Source organism: Protomyctophum parallelum (assembly GCF_964188405.1).
Source record: "Protomyctophum parallelum genome assembly, chromosome: 15".
NCBI lineage: Eukaryota > Metazoa > Chordata > Actinopteri > Myctophiformes > Myctophidae > Protomyctophum > Protomyctophum parallelum.
This window is the reverse complement of record NC_139710.1, coordinates 11,292,465-11,314,215: the sequence shown is the minus strand read 5'-3', so window position 1 is coordinate 11,314,215 and position 21,751 is coordinate 11,292,465. Positions and strand designations below refer to the sequence as shown.

The window sequence follows — 21,751 nt, the reverse complement described above, 5'->3', positions numbered from 1 at the left end:
CTGCTTACGCATTACATGGGCTGCATACTATAGGCTACTCCAACAATGGTGATAGGTGCATTTCTAAAATGTAGCCAGGCTATAGTATTGTTGGAGATAGACAGTCACAGGAAGACGGGGTTGTCTTCCTGTTTTAATAACAACAAAACATACGGCTAGCCTGAGTAGCCTCGGTCCCAGGCTTATACTGATCTGCCGCTATCGCAATGTGAGTGTCCGTCTGCCCAAGAATCGGATCGGATAACGGATTGGGTATGTGTTGGCATTGTGAAAGAAAAAAAGTGGCATTTGCGAGGACAGCTACGCATTCTGTCGCCGTTAGAACATCTGCCGTTTCCACGGCGACGGATAACGTCATTTCATTTTGATCTGATTTCATCCAAATCGGATACACCGGTATATATTGTATTGACCAAAAATCTTGTAAAAATTATTGTTTTTTGCAGGTGCAGTCCAATCCGCAGCTCTATTCCTCTAGTGATACGAATAGTAGCATTGTTGTTGCTGACAGAACCATTATTCTGTTTGATCACAATTATCAGAACATCCTGCTGCACCTTGACTTTGGTAAATGTCTCTTTGATATTGCTTGTTTCAGCATCAATTAGTTTGTGTTCTTCTAGAATTGAAGAATCAGTCTATTAACTTGTTTGTTTCATGGTACATATTCAAATCTGTGTGCCAAACATGATGGATGGGTATCCCAAACAAATTAATAAAACTATTATGCAGAGAGCTGTGTTACTGTACTGTAGTCTAATAAATTTTACCTAAACAAATCAGTAATGAGGGCCGGGTGGTGTAACTTTTTTTCCCCAGAAACTGCTGTGGATGCAGTGGATGTGTGTCTGGAAGGACAGTTTTTGGTGGTCTGCGAAAGAAATGGAAACCTCCATTTGATCTATGTCCCACAAAAGAGGATCCTCCTCACCAGGGTATGTCTTGTGTCCTTTCATAGTCCTATTTAGTGCTAAAAAAGTTGGTTCGGCTCTGTAGAGACTACAATGTGACGTCATTCAGATGTTTGGGAGGGCGGGAACCGAACTAAAGTAGGCGCTTCGGTGCCACTGAAATGTTGTGACGACCCAAAATCATTTCGGCAGTATTTCCTCATTAATTCAGCCCAGCTTCAAGTTCAATTTGTCACCGTTGAAGCCAAGAAAGGCTGGGAGGCGAGCTCTGCAGAGCGGGCAGTCTGCAGGAGCTGTCGCTCGCTGGCCATGCAATCTGGCTGCAGTGTTGTTGTCAGACCAGCTGCTCTGCTTTCCACTCTTCTCACACTCGTTCTCAACAATAAAACAAATACTCTCTAAGATTATTACAAACCGATACTAGGCTACACAAATAAACAACATGTTCACATAACAAACAAAAACACAAGATACCTCCGTTTTCCCACAACGCATCGCTTTCTTTTTTTAAGATTTGTTTTTGGCTTTTCTGTTTTTATTGATAGTATCAAGTGAAGATAGACAGGAAAGAGGGAGAAGGGGAGAGACATGCAGAAAAGGTCGTCATGAACGGGACTCGAACACGCAACGCGCTGTCAGGCCCATAGCCTATGGGCACTTGGTCAGCCGGTACCCCCACATCACGTTCTTAACCAACTGCGTTTGATATCTCTCACACACACACACACACACACACACACACACACACACACAAATCAGCCTGTTTGTGTGACACAACACAACACCCAGCCGGCTGGAAGTCAAGGAGGACGCACCGCCACAGTGAGGGCCAGTCAGATATTGAGTTTGAATCTTTATTTCGGTCATTTAAAAAATAAAACAAAATGGTTGTTAAGCAATTTACATTGTTTAGTCAACATGGTGAATATTTTAGCCGAAAATGGGCTGAAGCATAAAGCTTTGTACCCGCTGTGCAAGGCTCATTTCCCGGCCACAAACACATTCTTGCCAAGGACCTCCGATATTTACAAGCGACTTCGGCGCTAGCCGTGAGGGAGTATGAATTTACTTTTATAGCACTAAATAAATAGGTGTATGAATCGACCCCTACACCTTATTGGATTGTGGCAATGTCCTTTTCTTTTTGCAACTTATTGCCGGGGGAAACGATACATTTTATACACAAGCACAGCATAGGTTACACAGCATTAGGTTCTCAATGCAAAATTCACATTGTCTCCTCAAAGAGACAGCAGCAACATTAAAAGTAACGCATTTGAAAAAAGAATAATCATAAACTAGACAAAGTGCCAATCGGCACAGGTCTCCACCAGGGCAGGTCAGGTTGTGGCCTCATGGTGGCGCTATAACAGGCTGTTGAGGAAGATTTGGGCCGGAGGTTCGTGTTGGAGGGATGCAGGTACAATGTTTTTCCATGTGTGCATACATAAGTTGTATACAGATTGATGCAGTTATAGCTAAAAACAGGAATTGGCCTGTTATAGCGCCACCGTGAGGCTGATTTTGAGGAATAAATTGTGGCATGTCGTCCTCGGCCTAGTGAAAATGTGCGTGTATAATTTAAGGGAAATTGCACACTGTGTTTGTGATTTGTGGGCTTTTTTCGAAATGGACGAATCGTGTGAGCTTTGGAAGCCAATCTTAGCCAATCAGGATGGAAGATGGGAAATGGTGCCGCTCCGTGTTGATCACATGACTATGGAGATAGTGTATACCGATTTGCGTGAAATTTGGATAAAATCTGAAGGAGTAATAATAGAAAATGTGTTTTACATATGTCGGCCTCCTGGTGGCGCTATAAAGAGCAGATGTGAAAAATTCCAGGCAAAGGTTTTTCCTTGGCCTCTAGGGAGTTGGCATACAAAGTTATCCACAGATCCGTGCAGTTAGAGGTAAAAACCCTTTTCGGCCAGTTATAGCGCCACCTTGAGTCTGAGTTGTAATTGTTCATGTGGCATTTTGTCCTCGGCCTAGTGGGAATGTGGGTGCACAATTTCACGGAAATCACGCGATGTGTTCATGATTTGCAGCATTTTGTGAGCACTCCTGTGAACTTTGGAAGCCAATCTTAACCAATCAGGATGGAGTCTGAGAAATCTGAAAGACCCGTTTCGTTGAATGGCTCTAGAGAGACTGTGTACCAATTTGCGTGATGTTTGGACAAAACTGTAGGTGTACTGTGCAAAAACTTTTTTTGCACAAAGCAGCCTCCTGGTGGCGCTATAACAGGCCGTTCTGGAAAGTTTGGGGCAGAGGTTCATCGTTGGCATCCAGGGAGTGTGTGTGCAAAATTTGGCATTGACCGGATTAACGGTGGCCGAGATTAGCTGCTCACGGACACACGGACGGACGGACGGAAGGACGGACACACACACGGACGGACGGACACACGGACGGACGGAGTGCAAAACATACTCTCCCCACATGCCTTCGGCCTGGTGGAGACAATAATAATATTAATAATAATAAAGTGAAGAAATGTAAACATGAAAGACAACATCTGATCGAGTAATTCAGTCAACGGACATAAAAGGAAAGGGGGGAAGAGAATGATAAATAGTAGATGCCAGTTACAGAATGTACCATACATACTTTTATAGACTGTCACACAATGTGCATCTACCCACATATTGCGGCAATGTCCTTTTAACTTGTATTGGTATGCAGTACTTGTCTGAAGTCATCCACAATATTTCGGTGTCCCTGCTTGAGACAATCGACCCAGCCATAATGAAAGCCTGTATAACTATCCAGTGTGCTTTCTAATGGGAATGAAACCGGTATGTGATTTGATTGATGAATACAAAGGAATATCTTACAGGTTTTGGTGGAGAAACCATGTAAAGGAAATGATAAAACATACCAGCATCTCGTCATAGAGGAGGATAAGGACTCATCAGGTGAGCTCTTTCCAGCTGATTATTAGAAACTAGCTTTGGAGATGGACTGTTATAATAATCTGGATTTGAAGGGGAATAAATTTATCTTTTTGTGACTACCGGTAATTGAAATGGATGACGTTATGGAATGTTAGATTTAATGCCTTGTTGGATCTATTTTATTGTTTCATGCTTGCAGGAATATATCGCATCCTACTCCTCATAAACGAGGGATTTTTCCACATCACAAACCTTGCTTTAGTGAAGATCCAGACTGGTATGTGGTAACTTATAAAGCAAAATACTTACTGTATCTCTGTTGTTGGAGTTTATTCGTTTTTTCTTTTTTCTTTAGCCATTGACAAAACGGATGTCGGAGCTTTGAAAGAGGTAATTCAAGTGTGTGTGTGTGTGTGTGTGTGTGTGTGTGTGTGGGGGGGGGGGGGGGGGGGCAATAACAGTGACGACATTCATTTTTCCCATAGAGACTTAGAAAACAATAAATTTTTATCCCATGATTTTGTAACTCATTTTTTCACCCAGTGTCAATTATCTAATGTAATCCTGGGCGCTACCCTTCCTCTGCAAACCTGGGGGGGGCAGTGGACTGACCTCATGCTTCCTTCAATGCATGAGAAGTCCAAGCTGCTTCTTTTCACCTGACGGGGGAGTGGAAGGAACACATTATTCCGACCAGTTCCTTTCCCCTCCATCAGGTGCCTCGGCTGGCCAGGGGGAGGTAGTTTAGAGACCAGGATTACTGCATGTTTTTGTGAGGGTACCTACCCTAGGGCACACGTGGAGAACATGCAAACTCCACACAGAAAGGCCCTTTTGCCAACCCTTCCTCGGGAATGGGCACTGATGACGTGGGAATCGAACCCTAGACCTTCTAGCTGTGAGGCGACACTAACGACTGTGCCATGACCTCCGAGACTTCCAAATTTGATATTGATTATTGTAAGCCTAGAATCAAGCCATCCAGGATCCTGGTCATGACCATAAAACCTTTGATTCTGTGAGAAAAAAGAAACCAAATCATGTATATTGAGCACCACCAGGTAATATTGGCTAAAGGTTCGGTAAACTTAAACCTAGGGTAGAAAAGTAGATAGATGCAGTGGCCTACAATATTATAATTAAGGAACATTCAATGATAAAGTTAATGAGTACAGTGAGGGGATATCATTAGATGCAGCTGTGCCTAATTAACACAAGCTCAGATTATTCCTGGAGAACGGAGGAGAGAGAGAGAAGGTACCAGAATGCATTAAAGGTATATTCAGTGATTTCACTCAAAAAACCTTAGGTTTCGTTTTTGGCTGTGGGACCCAGCCTTTCGTCCAATCAGGATAGAGTCAAAAGAGTCAAAAACGAAACCTAAGGTTTTTTGACCCCCAGGGGTTAACTGGGGACAGGGAGGAACTCCTTATATGGCCAGCACACTCTATAGTAGGGAGGATTATCACAACAAAACAAAAAAATAAGTGATATTTGAATTAAGTGAAATCACTGAATATACCTTTAAATTAGTGATGTAATTGCGTCTGAATATTAACCCGGTCCTGCCTGCCGGACCGGGTTGACGGATCGACCCACGAACCACTAATGGATAGATGTTTAATGAAACTTTGCCTCCTTTCAGCTCCAGTCTCTCATCAAGATCGACTTCTGTTCCACCAATGAGTCACATGGGGAAGGATGCAGTACAGCAGTGATGTTCAATCTAAGCCACGAAGTTCATCTCATTATTGGGGTACATACATAAAATCTCTTTATTATCCTAGAGAATAGTTGATGGAAGATGGATTTATTCTTCTAAATAGTCAGTGTATTGAAAGGACGACACTAAGATTACGATAAAACTTCATATTTTGAATGAGAGGCATGTTGATGAAATGAAGAGTTTAGTATCCATCTGGTCAAAACCATGGAGAGCTCCCTAGAAGGCCTAGATTACGCACACCAAGCCTTTCTTTGTGAACGATAAACGGGGAAGTGAACGACAACGCACATGCGGGAAAGAGCAAGGAGTATGGTGTAGATTAGAAGGAGAGGCTAAAAAAAAGAGAGAATTTCAGAATATTTTTCTCTCTGTTGATATCAATGAAAATGCGTTAGCCGTCGGTTGGATTAGTTATGACTTTCCCACACGTCGTACGGTCTAAATGGGTTAAGGGGGAAATGCTCTTAAAACATTTGCTTGAAATCACAATGGTGGGACTGCCATCATGATTTTTGAATGAATTTTGGGGTGCAGTACTTAGTTTAGACAGTTTTTGGTTTAGACTACCGGGTAGTCATTGGTTAGACCAGTCATTAGTCCTACAACTACAACCTATCTCAAACCCTCACCCTAAACCTAACCTCCCACGGGGCAGCACACCTAAACCTAACCTTAACCCATGTCTAACCAATGACTGGTCTAAACTAAGTATGCACCCCGAATTTTGTACTGGGTCAGATTAAAAGGTGCTGTCTGTAATGGTAATTGTTTTTAATGAAAAAAATAAAACAGATTCTTCTCAATTGATTGATTTCTAAAGGGTAAGGGAGAGGACGTTCTCTCCCACTGGACATTGGAACCATATCAGACCACTATGCGCCTTGCACAGTCTCTGGATTCTAGCTTAATCCCAGGTGATTTCTTCCATCATGTAATTTAATGTATTATCATTACTATAATTTCGAGATTTTGCATTATATTTTGCATTACCATACATTCTACACTAGATGAGTAATTGTTCTTAAAGCTGCAATCTGTAACTTGTATGTCCTACCTTGTCCTACGCAGGTCCTCCACGTCATAGGCCCCAACATTTCTACTGTTGAGCTCATACAGAAAATATGGTTGATATACTGTATACAGTATATTAAGCTTTTGAGCTTAATTATACCACTTGTCAATCAGTAGTGGTCCTACCTGACCACAGAACATACATTTCTCAACAGAAGAGCCAGTAGACCAACTATAACCACAGCAGTTGTGTTCGTTACATTGTATTAACATGCTCTATTATAGAGCGTCGCAGTCCCGCCCCCTTTCATGACGACAAGAGCCCCGGAAGAAAAAAATGATTTATTTAAAGACGTTTACGGTGCGGACAAAGCCAACTTGGCTCATGATAAATCGTGACAATAAACACAATGTTTTAGGCCGATCAAATAATTACCTAGTAAGAAGGAAAAACTAAATCAAAAATGTTGTACACTGCCGTTCTTTTCTCTTTTTCTGAGAATCAGAGCGGCAGGGGTGGTATTGCAGTCACTGTACCGCACCGCACAAAAGAGAGTTGAGCCAGAAGGTAAAGCTCTCTGTCTTCTGAGCAATCTTCGTTCCTACGCTCACCTATGGTCATGAAGTGTGTGTCATGACCGAAAGAATAAGGTCCCAAATACAAGCTGCCGAAATGAGTTTTTCTTTGACGGGTGGCTGGCATCTCCCTTAGAGATTATTCACACAATACAAAGTAATGGATTGCAGCTTTAAAAATAGTAGAAAAACATCTTGCTTTCCTGGTTGGAGAAATGTGTTGTAGGGTGGCAGTTATGAGGATGAGTGTCAAGATATTGTTGTTTTTATATATCAGATATTTGCACTTATGAAAAGTGTAATTTCTTTTTAACTGTTGTTAAGCTGTTGGTTCTCTCACCTTCACTTGCAAGGTGTAAGGAAAATCCTGGTGGTGGAAAATCTCATCTATATTCTAGACACTGAGGTAAGTCCAAAGGTTTCTGTTAGTTACCTGATATGTCGTGTATATTTATGCTGTATTCTATCAAAATAATTCAAAGTAAAATGTAGAGTTTTTAGTTTTGCTTTGTTTTTTAAGAATGGTCAATCCACATCGTATTTACTTATTTGAACAGACCACATGAAAGCAGCGTGTCGTATAGCCTATAGGAGGGAGGCACATAACTTAAACAGAGCTGTGCCAGACTGGCAGTATTGGATCCTAAACTAGCAGCAGGCAATTTAGGTGCTACCGGTTATTACTATATGACCCATTGTCTCTTGCAATGCAACTATATGCACATAATGGGTCTACTATTAGTACATGTAGGTTTTCCCCCCCACTTTTTGTTTCAGGATGTTCTGAGTATGTGGGACCTACATTGTCTGGTCATGATTTGCTGCTGGCCTGATCTTGCCATACATGACTTCCAACTCATCACAGAGTGCGACCCCATGGCGGTGTATGTATCACAATTTTGTGAGATAGTCAGTGGTGTCATGCTCATAGAACGCAGTACCACACCGTGGTACCAGTACTTTTTTGACATGCACGTGCAAGGACGGAACGGTGCATGTACGTGCATGCTAGAACGCGCCCCCCTTCAAGAGAAGACGCACCTAGTCAACGCAAACGTTTTACTTTCTCTAGTGTGCAGTAAAGATGTTTGTCTGACTATTTTAAGTCTACTTTTGTGTTTGTGTTTCTAAAACTCTCACACACTATTTAACAATAGGCTTAGGCTATATCAGCTGTTCTGTGTGCATGCTGCCATGCACACACATGCACGCGACGTCATTAAAACATCAGTAAAAAAACACCATGACACCACTGGAGATAGTATGTACTTATGTATTGATTTGTTAGACTGAGTTCATATTTTTAAATGTAACTCAATCTGTATTTCAGCCAAGAAAAGGGCAGCATGAAGAAGATGATTACAATGACCAAGAAGGACAACCACAAGGTATACATAATATTTCTTTAGAGGGAATTTGAAAGATCATTTAATGTTAAAGTATGAAGTTTTCTTTTCTTTCTTTATTCTTTTACATTTTTTTAAATTTAGATGAGTACACTTCACGTGCGCTCTCTACCCTCCATGGCTGTTCTCTATTCTCTCGATGTCTCCTCTACCTCTTGCCTCGTTCAGACCAAAATGAGCATGGTAATTATCTACAATTCTTGGTAATTGCAATTGAACCACTTCTTTGTTGGTCTCAATACTGTACACTGCTAAACATGTCAACTTTCCTTTATTTCAGGACACAATTTATTTGCTTGAAGGGATATCTGAGAACCCAGAAAGGTAAGCTTAGATAGCATTTGACTTAGGCCCCTTTTCCACTAGCAAGGTGGAACCAGAACTTTCCAGAACCTGAACCTATTTTTTTAGTTCTGGGTTTGTTTCCACAGCGCACAGCGCGGTACGGCACGGTTTCAGACCAGGTTCTCAGAACCTTTTTTCGGCCCTGCTTTTGAGGTAGTACTAACACTGAGTTCTGGGAACCTATGGGCGGGGCCAGCAGCGCTGCTGCTCTCGATTGGTCGAGCTGAGGTGACAGGACCCTGAGCACTGAGGAGACCGGAGCGAGGAGAAGCGCACACAACACAACAGCGCACATTTTAAACTCCTAAGTGCGACACAGCGACAGCGGACACACAGAAAAAAAACCTGGAAAAGCACACAGAAACACTATGGCCACGAGAGAGGGAGAGACAGAGCTTGTGTGTGCGTGAGGGAGAGAGAGAGAGCCATAAAGCTGTCGTGACGAGTTGTTTGCTTGCAGTTGTTGTTCTACACTACAGCAGCTAGGCTAACTGCAGATAGGGGTGTGTGTGTGTGTGTGTGTGTGTGTGTATGCGTGCGTGTGTCGTGTTTGTATGTGTTTGCGTGCGTGTATGTGTTTGCGTGTGTGTGCTCGCGCGCGAGAGCGCCATATGATCTATTCTAAATTGCCAGAACAGAATTTTCTTTCTTTTTCAGGGCAAGGCATTAGGCATATCATTAGGCTACTAGAAATGTGCTGTACACAATACTACACATTGGAAGAATTAAATTCGGGGTCATGCCTATGTTCCCTCAGCCCTAGTATGTTCTCCCATTTCAAAACAGACCCTATGTTCCCTCAGCCCTATGTTCCCTCAATCCGATAAGTGCAAGTGTAATAAATGTAATCGTGTAATAAGTATATTAGTGTAATAAGTATAATAGTGTAATAAGAGTAATACAGACAGCATTTTTTTCCAATGAAATTGCCATTAGATGGTATACTATTTCCCCCCAAAACAGCTCCTCTCGTCTTTTTTTCTCATCATTTTTCTCGTCTCGTCTTATTTTTCTCGTCTCGTTTCGTCTCGTCTTTTTTCTCTCATCTCGTCTTTTATTTCTCATCGCATTTTTTTTCTCGTCTCGTCCTTTTTTCTCGTCTCACCACGCATCAAGGAAGCAGGCAGTCTGGGAAGAAACTGTTAAACAAGAGAATACCAGCACTCACGGAACTGTCCTTAAAGGAACTTTATTGTTTAGATTTCCCAGAGTATAATTTTTCAGTTCCTTGTTCCTTGTTCCTTGTATATATATATTACCTTCCTTGTCTGGTTAAATGTGGTAATGTGTAAAAAGGCTGAGTCACACTTGTTGTTCACAGCGCACACCTGACAAAAGATATGAAATATTCAGACTGTACATGACCAAGACATCTCCCTTCAGGAAGGGTATGGGTATTTGTGACATGGGGTACCAGAGCTAAAGGAAACCCTAATAGTATGGCTTTCCCGATGTATTGTGCAGGAGGCCATCCAACTGGCTTATGCCAGTACAGGGTTTCAGCCTCCTGAAGGCCTTAGGACCCAGGGTGCTGCCATACCCTGGCATATAAAAATATGTTCATATTATTGGTTTAAAAAAGTACAAGACTTAACAGGTTCTTGAAAGTTCTGGGTTCTGGTTATATGGAAACAGAAGCAGAACTTGGTTCTGGAACTTCACAGGTTCCTGGTAGTTCTGGGATCTGGAAAGTTCTAGTTCTGGTTCTTGTTCCACCCCATAGTGGAAAAGAGGCCATGTTATGTAGACAGCACTATAATTGCATTGTATATAGTCATAGCACGCCATAGTACATATGTATAGCATAGTAGTATATATGTATAGTTTCATTATATAGATATTCCACTGTTACTTTCTTAGCTTACGCATGTTTCATGATAAATGCTTTTATGTGATGTATTCCCATGCTTTTGTTCTTGCTTAATGTAAGTCGCTCTGGATTAAGAGCGTCTGCTAAATGCCTAAATTGTAAGCGTGTTCTTTAACATTTGTCATCATTGATTCATACTATAAATTATGAATATTTGACTGTGATGTGATATCTGAGTGATGGATGTTTATTTTGTATCTTCAATTAGCCCAGAGGAGCCTATATCTTGTGTTGTCATGCGATGCTTCACAGAGGCTTTGCCTGAGAACAGGTAACATAGCTGTCTTGCACTAAATAGTTGGAATATACATTTGATCAGCCTATTACTGTATGTGATTTTCAATAACAAGATATATGAGGTCAATAATAGAAGATACATTTTACTGTTCACAGACTCAGCAGACTTCTCTACAGGCACAAATTTGAAGAAGCTGAAAAGTTTGCAATTGCATTCGAGCTGGATTTGGAGGTCAGTCTCTCTTCTAAATGGAATTTAAATTCATGTGACCATTGGTGCAGTAAAACAAATAAGTTAGATTTCCATTTTGTTGCTTTTGTGAAAATGCAATTTCTGTTTACTAAAGAATATATAATATCTATTTAACACTTATTTTAATCATAATATAAGATAATTTCCCATTATGTCATTAACATCATCGACATGGACGTGATCAACCCGCCATCCAGGCGGCCCACCTTTTGCCTTAGCCAATTTTAATATAGAATCTAGTTGGTTATGCCTTGATTAGGGGGTTTATACTACTACTGACAATGCTACTTCTTGCTCAGCTTGTTTACAAGGTGAAGCTGGACTTTGTGCTGGAGCAGCTGGCTGATGCTTCAGTCGGGGGTTATGGAGACAACGTGTTGTGTGAACTCGTGGAAGAGGCAAACACCAACCTGATGAAAATCATGGTGAGCATGTCATCACTATTTTGAGGGGAGCGATCATTTTTGCATTGAAAGTGAAGTGAAATTAGTTTAGTGTAAAGTTAAAGGTCTGCAATTAAAAGTGTTCATGCTTTGCTGATGGAAGATTATTTTGTGTTTTTCTTAGGATGAGCAGTATGTGGTGGAATACTGCCTTAAGATGCCATGGCCCACCTTTGAGACAGCAGAGAAGATGCTGAACCACACTGCCACACGATATGCCTCTCTGCATATTCAGGAGGCTTTGGCCAGATTGGCCACATTCTGCAGTCTTTATGGTCCGGATAAGTTCAAGTAAGTAAGGAAATGCAATGAAAAGGTTCAATGGGGATCTGTGCCCTCGAATTTGGGTATTGTTCAAAGTTAAAACAAAAAGATGTAATTTTAATATATTACAAAAAATAAATTTCCTTCAATTGTTTAATTTGTATCGAACCAGTGACACCAAAATATTGAACCGAACCATGAATTTGGTGAATATACATTCTTTGTGTGTGAATATGTGTTTTGTTTGTTACCTTCAGTGGCATTGCCTGGATTGAGTTTCTGAACTGCACAGACAACTTTGGAGAGATTCTGACCCACTTAAGAGAAGGCAATCTGCAGGGTGCACAGCACCTTTGGCTCCGACATGAGGTAGTCTCCAAATTGTACAGAGATAGATACATAGATGCTGAGGTCCTGAGAGGAAAACTTGTTCCTGAGTTGAGGTTTAGTCAGGACTCTGGAATGACCTGCCCGAGGAACCCAGGCTTTCTATCAGTGTCTTCTTTTAAATCACGTTTTATAGAAAGGCCTTTCCAAAATTGTGAAATCTTTTGATGTTTTTACTTTAATTTGTCACTGCACGTTGTTGTGTTTGTATTCTGTTGGGATACTTTTTATTTATCTAAAGCACTTTGTAATATTGTTTTATTATAATTGTTTTAATTATTATTACTTCTTCATGAAGTGCAGATGACAAAAGATCTCTGTAAGTAGTATCATGGTAATTTATACACAATGTTCTCTGGACAGGGAGAGATTTCAGAGAAGTTCGACGAGCGTGGACTTGAAACTCTGCTTGTTTCAATCCCTGAGGATTTACCATCCCAAGACCTCTGTCCATGGTTTAGAGCTGTCATTGTCCCTTTTGTAAGGAGGGTACTTCCCAGAGGACAGGTGAGATGTTAGTGTCTTAAAGGAACCACATAAGTATTTTAGCATGTTGTGCAAATGTCAAAAATAACATTGGGCACCCTGGGTCACTTTTGAAAATGTTGAAAGGGCACACAAAGCGTTAAGTACTGCATGTACTATCGTCTATCTAATGTATGCAATGCAGTTGAAGGCTCCGAAGTCTATACAAAAGTCTGTAAATCGATTTATGAAAAACAAAAAGTTATATTGCCATACGGCAAACATTAATATTTATTTGCCAGTTAAAGTGTGTATCACCTGAAATTTTGAAAGAAAAAATAATGATTTTAGTCTAATTATTAATGGAAACCACACACAACAAACTGGTACATGGATGTATGTGGTGGATGTATAACATTTATTGTTAGTATTGTTGGCATTAAAGTGTTGCCAAAATATATTTGCAGAAAATCTTGGCAAGATGGCTTGAGCTGAGGGCAAGGAATCTGGAGTTAACAGAAAAGGTGAATTATTTTCTCATCTCTATAATGTATTATTTGTGGATGAATTTGCAAAAATTAAATTGAATTGAATTTCAGTCCTTGAATACAATAACAAAAAACATTGCATGGATGCACCTGGGACGTATCCTCAGTGATGTATCCCAAGGTCATCGGGGTTTCGGGTCTCTCGAACATCATGCCCGGCGCCAGGATGAAATGACTGAGGGGGCAATTGCGATTTTTGAGGGGACACAAAAAACTATTTTTTGTTTAATGTTAACTAACAATCATTTGATCTATAAAGAACTACACACATCAAATGCTGCAACTTATCAATCAATGGCACTGCCAAAATTGCCAAATATAAAACCAAAACAGACTAGGCTCTGTGGGTTGACTCCTGTCCGGGCACCTCCTACTAGTTAGGGAATTTTAGCAATATAGTTGGACCATCTGTGAAAAAATTTACCGCCAATAGCTTTCTTCACCAATGTGTTCTTATAGGTGTCTAGAATCACCTCTCAATTTTTTCAAACCCAATTGCTCGTGGAAAATTCTGGGGAGCCAATCAAAGTTGAGGAGTTAAGGAGGCTTGGGTGAAAAATATGAAAGTCTAAAATTAACTTGTGAGGTGTCTAACTAGGGGTTTTCAGGGGTGCTGAATCCATTCCAACCATTATTTTTTAGTAAAAATGTCTCCCTGGCCATATAATATTGGTATATTGGTTATTAAGCTGTAATGTACAGCACACAGTGTATAATCAATGGTAGGGGATTGGGGTGTTGTTGAATTGATTCTATTCTGAAAATAAAAGAAGAAAATATTGCTAAACACTTGATAAGAGTGTACACCTACTGTGCACATGCTCAGTGGATACACTGTCTGCTTAAGGAGCCCCGAGGGCTTGTTAAAACTCATTCCCTGCCAATGATGTCTTTTGACGACTGTTTTTAGTAAGCCCACAGCGCCAATGACGTCTTTTGACGTCTCTTTAAACAAATAAAATAAAAAAGATAAATACATAAATAAATTCAAATTCACAAAAAAACAGGAGATAATGCGATCCAAAGATTTACTGCTCCAGTCACTTCAATGTTAAATAATAAACGGAGAAAAGAATCCCTGTTTTCCTCTGTTTTACCAAGTGTTTTTGAGTGAAACATGCTATTTTCAAACATCAAACAACAAATGTCAACGAGGTCGTGATGACCTCGTTGACATTTGTGAAACCACATCTGAAAAACCTCAGTGATTAGCGAAATGTACACCTACTGTGCACATGCTCAGTGGGATACACTGTCTGCATGTGGGGAAGGAGCAGGAGTGTTGCATCCTGGAAAACAACATGGAAGAGGATTCTGTAGCTTGTGGCTTAAGGTGCTTCATCTGTGGTGGTCCTGATATTCAAAAGCTCTTAAAAGTCACCCATAAAGGCTATGCACATATTGCGTCTCTTTCTGAGAGTCTGGATGATGCAGCATTAATCAAAAGACTACATGAGGACTGGAACAACGGAGATGACCCCAAATTAAGATACCATTTGGAATGCAGAACCAAGCTATCCAATCCTGTAAGAAGCATATCTATATATAACTCTGCAAGACGGACCAAGCCGAGACAGACATAGACGTTTTTCTTGACATCCAAGCCCAGAAAGATGCCATCATCACAGCCGGCTGTGAAATCTTCAAAATCATGTATCACGGGAAACCACCAAAGGACTTGGGGGACTTGAGATTTGAGACCTTCAGCAAGCATGCTGCTGCTGGGAAGATCATACCAGAGAAACTGCAGCTGCAGCACAACATTCTCTCCGGGCATATCTCCAAACCAGAGACTGGCTACTGCTAAAAGTCCATCACTGGATGTCCTTGACTACGGGTGGAAACTGGGAGGAGAAGGCTATGCACCAGTCCCTACCACAGACCCCATTGCCCCAGACTATATACTGAAATTCATCAGCTGCAACTGTGAGGGAGACTGTAGTACACGCAGGTGCTGCTGTAAAAACCAGGGGGTCAAGTGTATATCTGCTTGTGGCAAGTGTAATGGAGGATGCAAGAACATCAACCAGGAAGACGAGATAAGGAGTGAGGAAGATGAGGAGTTGGCTGAGTAACACCCGGTTGACACCAGGTTTCATCAATACTGCACATTTCTGATTTACATTTTTCTTGCAGTATGTAATAAAATATGTTCTTATGGAAAATGAGTTTTTTTTTTTACTCAAAAATAATGGTTGGAATAGATTCAGCACCCCTGAAACCCCCTAGTTAGTCACAAGTAATCTTTAGACCCAAGCCGGGCTCCTTAAGTCCCCACATGCAGACAGTGTATCCACTGAGCATGTGCACAGTAGGTGTACACTCTTATCAAGTGTTTAGCAATATTTTCTTTTATTTTCAGAATAGAATCAATTCAACAACAACCCAATCCCCTACCATTGATTATACACTGTGTGCTGTACATTACAGCTTAATAACCAATATACCAATATATGGCCAGGGAGACATTTTTACTAAAAAATAATGGTTGGAATGGATTCAGCACCCCTGAAAACCCCTAGTTAGACACCTCACAAGTTAATTTTATACTTTCATATTTTTCACCCAAGCCTCCTTAACTCCTCAACTTTGATTGGCTCCCCAGAATTTTCCACGAGGAATTGGGTTTGAAAAAATTGAGAGGTGATTCTAGACACCTATAAGAACACATTGGTGAAGAAAGCTATTGGCGGTAAATTTTTTCACAGATGGTCCAACTATATTGCTAAAATTCCCTAACTATACGTCTCACCAGGCCCAGGACCTGTGCGTTGCACCAGAGTCCCAGCACCAGACACTTCATTCACGAGTGGTGGGCAATGGTTCTTCCGCAGACTCCACCTGACCGAGAAGGTGGTGCCTAGGGCTCCGCTTGCTGCTTGAATGGCCCTCCTAAAGGCCTCACCGAGGGTTTGTTGGGCTTCCTCCTCACGGAGGACACAGGCTGGGGCGCTAACCCATACTGCTCACCTGGGTGCTGTCGACATTCCGGCTGTCACCCGTCTCTACGGTGGTCACCAGACTATACCTGGTTGTCACATAGTCCTATGAGTCCAGCCAAGCATTATTGTAATATAATATTCCGATGAATGTTGGTGTGAAATGTTGAATCAACTAAGTCATCAATATATCCTGTTCTTCTAGGGAGCCTGGCCACAGAATGGACTTGACATGGCAGAGCTCGGACTGCCCTCCTTATGGATGTGGATGCAGTGTGTAAGATTACTTCGTCCCCTGTTCCGCTTACAATACAACTTTCATATCATATTTGTGGACAGGATGGTAACATGCTGCACATATTGACAGAGAGTAGCATATGACATAGTCATATTAAATTTTTTCAGGATGATTATTATGGAGCAGAAGAAATAGAGAGCCTGGAATCCTTGGTCTCCAGCCTGCACCAGCTGTTGGACCTTTATGGAATGTACAACTGCCGACTGTCTCTCTCTGTCTTTGAGAAGGTGTGTGTGTAAATGAAACATTTCACTTGCAGTCATGCCATCTGTTCCACAAAGAGCAGGGACTTGAATTTGAATCGTTTACTAATATCTCTGTTCATCTTCCCGGTGAATCTGGTAGGGAAGTGTTCGGAATGTGGTGTTTTTCATGCTGGATAAGGTGCCGGCTCCAGAGCTCATTCCCGCCGCAGTGGAGAGCAGCATCCTGCCATATTGCTTAGAACATCAGATTCCTTTTGACGAGTTGCTCCTACAGTATATCAAGGTATTGACCTACCATAGGAAAAAAACATCACACACCAAATTGCTAAAATGATTTTGCTGTAGTGAAGAGATAACATTTTGCTTCTCTCTTTGAAACTGATTTTAGGATCTGCTGGAGCGCTGCAGTTCACAGACCACAACCCTATTTACAGAGTGGGAGGCTAAAGCAGTGTCTGTATTGGGATGCATGACTGACACTGACGTGAGTTCTTGTTACCACACATGAACAGGAAACATCTTTTTGGCCTCAACAAGACATGACAATTATTAAAACTGTTGATAAAGTTTTAAATTAAGTCCCAATCTCCCATCATTTGAAGTTGTTACAATTTCTGTATTGTGTATAGTTGATGGTGGATGCTGTACTGGAGATCATGCAGAAGGCTGTGGTGCCTTGGAGTGAAGTGGTGGAGACGCTGGTGCAGCAGTACCTCGAGATGGAGGGACCCAAGTATGTCACTGAAGACTATTTGGTCTGCACTCTGCATGTCATTTTGTAATTTGTAGTAATGTGCAAGTAGCCACTAGATGGTGGATGGTTTACTGTCCCAAACCTTTTCAAGTTCACAAGTAAAAGAGCTATCACAAAGTTAACTTCACACAATTTAAAATAGATAATTAACTGGTCCGAGTTCATAGTTTTGAACTAACCTTTTCCATGTTAACCTAATAGAAGCTCCTGCCCATCCATCCCCAGCCCACTTCCAAAATTAAACTGAATTACTGTGTATTATAGTATAGAATAACAGACGGGATTGATTTTAAAAGGAGAACAAGGTAATTATAGGAAAAGAGTAAGTGAATAATGATAGAATAGAAGCACTTATAGCACCTATATTAACATAATTATATATATCTGTATAAAGTTGTTAAGTTACCTGTGTACCTTCCACTTGCCACCTTGTACCTGTTCGCATGAACCTCTGCAACAATCCAACTGATGGTTTAGAGGTGGTACCTCTGTAGAATGGCCGTTGGACCTCCCCTGAGAAAATGGAGGCTTTGCTGTGCTTTCATCACCACTTACTTATAGGAATTAGAAATTTGAAGTCGCTGCACCTCTCTATTATGGAACCTTTCATGTTGATGATGGGGTGCTCTCTCCTTGGCTTAAGTTTGATCGATGTCGAGGGCCAGGTTATTCTTCTGGAATCTTGTTTCTGGATCTCCACATCTCTTCTGTCAACAACCTCGGCCCCCTTACATCCAACACCCCATCCCTTCTGTCAACAACCTGGGCCCCTTACATCCAACACCCCACCTACGCCTACTTGCCAAGATCAAACCCTACCTCCCCCCAAACAATTCGAAACAGTCATCCATTCATTCATCTCCTCAAGACTAGACTATTGTAATGCTCTGTACTATGGTATCACCCAATCCTCTCTCAGACGACTAGTACAAAATGCTGCTGCCTGCCTCCTGACCGGTACCAAAAAGTATGACCATATCACACCCGTCTTAATCTCACTCCATTGGCTTCCCATCAAACAGAGAATTGATTTTAAGATTATTTTATTCACCAAGTTTAAATCTCTCAACGGCCTGCCCCCCCCCCCCATATATGGCTGAACTCATACAGTGCCACAACCCCACCAGAGCTCTGAGGTCTGCGGACCAGTCACTGATGACCGTTCCAACAACCCGAACCCTCAGAACAAGGGGTGACCGACCGTACCTTTGCGGTGGCAGCCCCTGAGCTCTGGAACAACCTCCTCCCCTATATTAAAGCTGCCCAAACCATTGACATTTTCAAATCTTCTTAAAACCCACCTTTTTTCCCTGGCTTTCAATGTGAACTGATTTTAACCTATTTAGGCACTCCTGTACAGTACTATCCATGTCTCTCGCTGGTTTCTATATTCTGTTTTTCTTATTATGCTTGATGTATTCTGTTTTTATCTTTTGTTGTGAAGCACTTTGGTCAACTCTGGTTGTGCTATATAAATAAAGGTTGGTTTGATTTTTTTTTTCTTTTTTTCTTTTTACTACTATCCAGACAAGAGCTTCTGAAGGAGAGTTACGGTCTGATGGAGATCAGGAAACTACTCCGAGGCTATGGGATTCGTAACTACAACCTCTCCTCCAACTCTCAAATTATGGTATGATTAATTTACATGTCAATTTAGTGACTTAGCCATTCCATTATTTATTCATCCAGTTACCCATTAAATTAACGCAAGTTACTCTGGTACGATGACAGCCACTTGAATCCATAAAATGACTGATTTGTATTTCCCTAGACATTGATTCAATACATAATAAAGCAAGATCTACCATCGTCTTTAGATGACTCCATTAAGTTGGCTGAAGCGTACAAACTTACAACTTCCCAGATACATTATTTGTATCTCATCCAGCTGATTGGCCAAGGCAAGGTATGTTAATCATTATTAATCTTTTTTTGTTTTTATCAGAAGTTGTAGCCTGACTGTGATCAAGTTGTTGTACAGTTTTCTGATTTTGTCTAATGAGAAGCCTGTGCTCCCAAAACGAATTCACTTGGAAACCAGGGGCAACATTGTGGTAGAGCCATATAATCGTCTGAAATCTTAAGAATCCGTTTCTTTAAATTCTTTAGCAGGTATATTTTGATTGGTATGTCTGTTTTATTCAAACAGTCATTCATAGCAACTGGCTAAACTGTGCTACTACCGGTAATTGGGCATTCCTCCAGGAGGTAACATTGTTGTTCCCAACCAGATATGGATATTAATATGTCGGCATACCAGGCAGACCTTATGGGTGCCACCTAACAGGATGCGTCACATATCAAGACAGTACAATGCAGACAGAGAAACATCTCGCTATCAAGCACAATTTGATGGGAGATTAATCGGCAAACACATCGGTATCGGCCGATTTTAGTTGTCTTTAGATTAATCGGCATTGGTTTGATTAATCAATCAGACCGATGAATTAATCGGTCCGATTCATCGGTCTGTCTTTACAAATAAACAAGCCCAAAGTAACTGCTTGAACAGATCTACAAGCTCACAATATTAATATAAAGGTATTTAAGTTCAATCTGAATTGCCTAAGCCTGCAGTGCAGATACCCTGTTGCATGTATTTTTCAGAATGAACAAAATAAGTATACATTTTCAATACAGAATGAGATCATATCGACATCGTTAATATTGGTTATCGGCCATAACAGAAATTAATTATAATTATATCTATCGGTCAAAATGTCTCATCGGCACATCCCTAAGCACAATGCAAGCTGCACTGTAACCTATGAAGTACACTGTATCTCAAGTTCAGTACACAGACTTACTTAGCTGTATATGGGATGAATCATAACATTGTTCGCAGTCAATTTGGAACGAAAACCAGGATTTAAGCTGTGTGGAGAGCCTGGTGATGCAAGGTTGGCTAGTATCTAATAGAAAAGGGTGTGTTTGCAGAATGAGGCATGCATGACTCTCCTGAAGAAGCTGTCCTCTGCAGAGTTGGAGATTGTGATAGATCGCCTTACAACCTGGGCTAGACTCCAGCTGGAGGACAAAGATCATATATCCCATGAGGTGGGCAGATGTCATTGCCTGCATGTAGATTCTATGACTTGTTTATTTAATGCTGTTTTTGGTGTATTTTCTGTCCTTTTTTAAGATAAAAAAACATCAGTAACATTAATGCTGCAAATCAGCATTTGTTTTTGCATTCCAGAAAAAAATAGATACATTTTGTTTAAGGAAAACGCATGTAGAACATTTATTATTTAGCTGGTTGATTTTCACCACCAACAATCAGTTGGACAGAAAACATAGGGTCTGTAAATAGTGAGCAGGGAGCCAATACTGTGTGAAATCATTCATACAACTTAAATGTCTCTTCAACAGCACAAGAAGCATCAAATGGTTATTGCCCAAGTGATGTTGGAAGCATTAAAATACATGCAGATCAACCACATATGTAAGTACAGTAGTCTACCTTTATATAACGCCATTTTTAAGGGGCGCGCCTTCTATAAACAGATTTTGTCCCCACACGTCTCAAGATTTGCCATTGACAATGAAAGGGGAATTCAGGTCAAATGTTCGCTAAATCTTGTCCCCTCAATATTTGCCATTGACAATGAACAGAGAAATTACGTCAGAATTCCACTAAATATGACGTAAATTAAACATCAAAACATTTAACGCCATTGACATTGAAGGGGTAACTTACGTCGTATGTAAACGAGCAAATCGGCTAACCAATCACATGTTTGTGGGAGTGATAGCCAATAAGGGACCACCTTATGTAGCAATGTCAAATGTCCACTAACATAAATTGATGTACGATGACAAGAGCGACCCTCATTTCACACGGTGTGATTCTTTTTACTTCAAAATTATATAATTAAATGAATGTAAATGCTATTCTGTACTGTGTGCATTGACCCTACATTTTCATATTCCCTGCAGCTGATACACTTAAAAGCCTGGAGTGTGAGAACAATCTAATCATGTTTAAGGCGATCGCCAACTTACAGGTATTGTAAGCTTCTTTTAATCGAACATAATATTTGAGTCTCTGCCAGGCCAGACGGCTGTATAGACTGTATTACTGTACACAAATGTATATTATATACATAAATCTTCGTGTTTGAGCACAAAATGCATTTTGAGAACCCACAAATTGTCTGTGTGCGCACAAAGCAGTGCACCCCCCCCCCTGTTATAAAACTCTGTTCTAAG

At 40.9% G+C, this 21,751-nt stretch overlaps 1 protein-coding gene across 1 annotated transcript in view; it reads left to right on the top strand.

Annotated features, from left to right (window-relative positions):
- The window catches only part of kntc1 (kinetochore associated 1), a 45,203-nt gene that overhangs the window by 3,758 nt on the left and 19,694 nt on the right, over positions 1-21,751 (top strand). Inside the window, exons 3-31 of the mRNA XM_083783713.1 lie at positions 447-567; positions 820-935; positions 3,754-3,832; positions 4,011-4,088; positions 4,167-4,201; positions 5,457-5,567; positions 6,358-6,451; positions 7,478-7,530; positions 7,902-8,008; positions 8,455-8,512; positions 8,615-8,713; positions 8,811-8,854; positions 10,954-11,016; positions 11,139-11,214; positions 11,535-11,660; positions 11,803-11,969; positions 12,200-12,311; positions 12,693-12,836; positions 13,262-13,318; positions 16,487-16,558; positions 16,687-16,806; positions 16,925-17,068; positions 17,174-17,269; positions 17,415-17,518; positions 19,067-19,169; positions 19,311-19,445; positions 20,477-20,596; positions 20,912-20,984; positions 21,479-21,546. Coding sequence (XP_083639839.1) covers positions 447-567; positions 820-935; positions 3,754-3,832; positions 4,011-4,088; positions 4,167-4,201; positions 5,457-5,567; positions 6,358-6,451; positions 7,478-7,530; positions 7,902-8,008; positions 8,455-8,512; positions 8,615-8,713; positions 8,811-8,854; positions 10,954-11,016; positions 11,139-11,214; positions 11,535-11,660; positions 11,803-11,969; positions 12,200-12,311; positions 12,693-12,836; positions 13,262-13,318; positions 16,487-16,558; positions 16,687-16,806; positions 16,925-17,068; positions 17,174-17,269; positions 17,415-17,518; positions 19,067-19,169; positions 19,311-19,445; positions 20,477-20,596; positions 20,912-20,984; positions 21,479-21,546 — 2,775 coding nt within the window. The remainder of the gene's footprint in view (positions 1-446; positions 568-819; positions 936-3,753; positions 3,833-4,010; positions 4,089-4,166; positions 4,202-5,456; positions 5,568-6,357; positions 6,452-7,477; positions 7,531-7,901; positions 8,009-8,454; positions 8,513-8,614; positions 8,714-8,810; positions 8,855-10,953; positions 11,017-11,138; positions 11,215-11,534; positions 11,661-11,802; positions 11,970-12,199; positions 12,312-12,692; positions 12,837-13,261; positions 13,319-16,486; positions 16,559-16,686; positions 16,807-16,924; positions 17,069-17,173; positions 17,270-17,414; positions 17,519-19,066; positions 19,170-19,310; positions 19,446-20,476; positions 20,597-20,911; positions 20,985-21,478; positions 21,547-21,751) is intronic.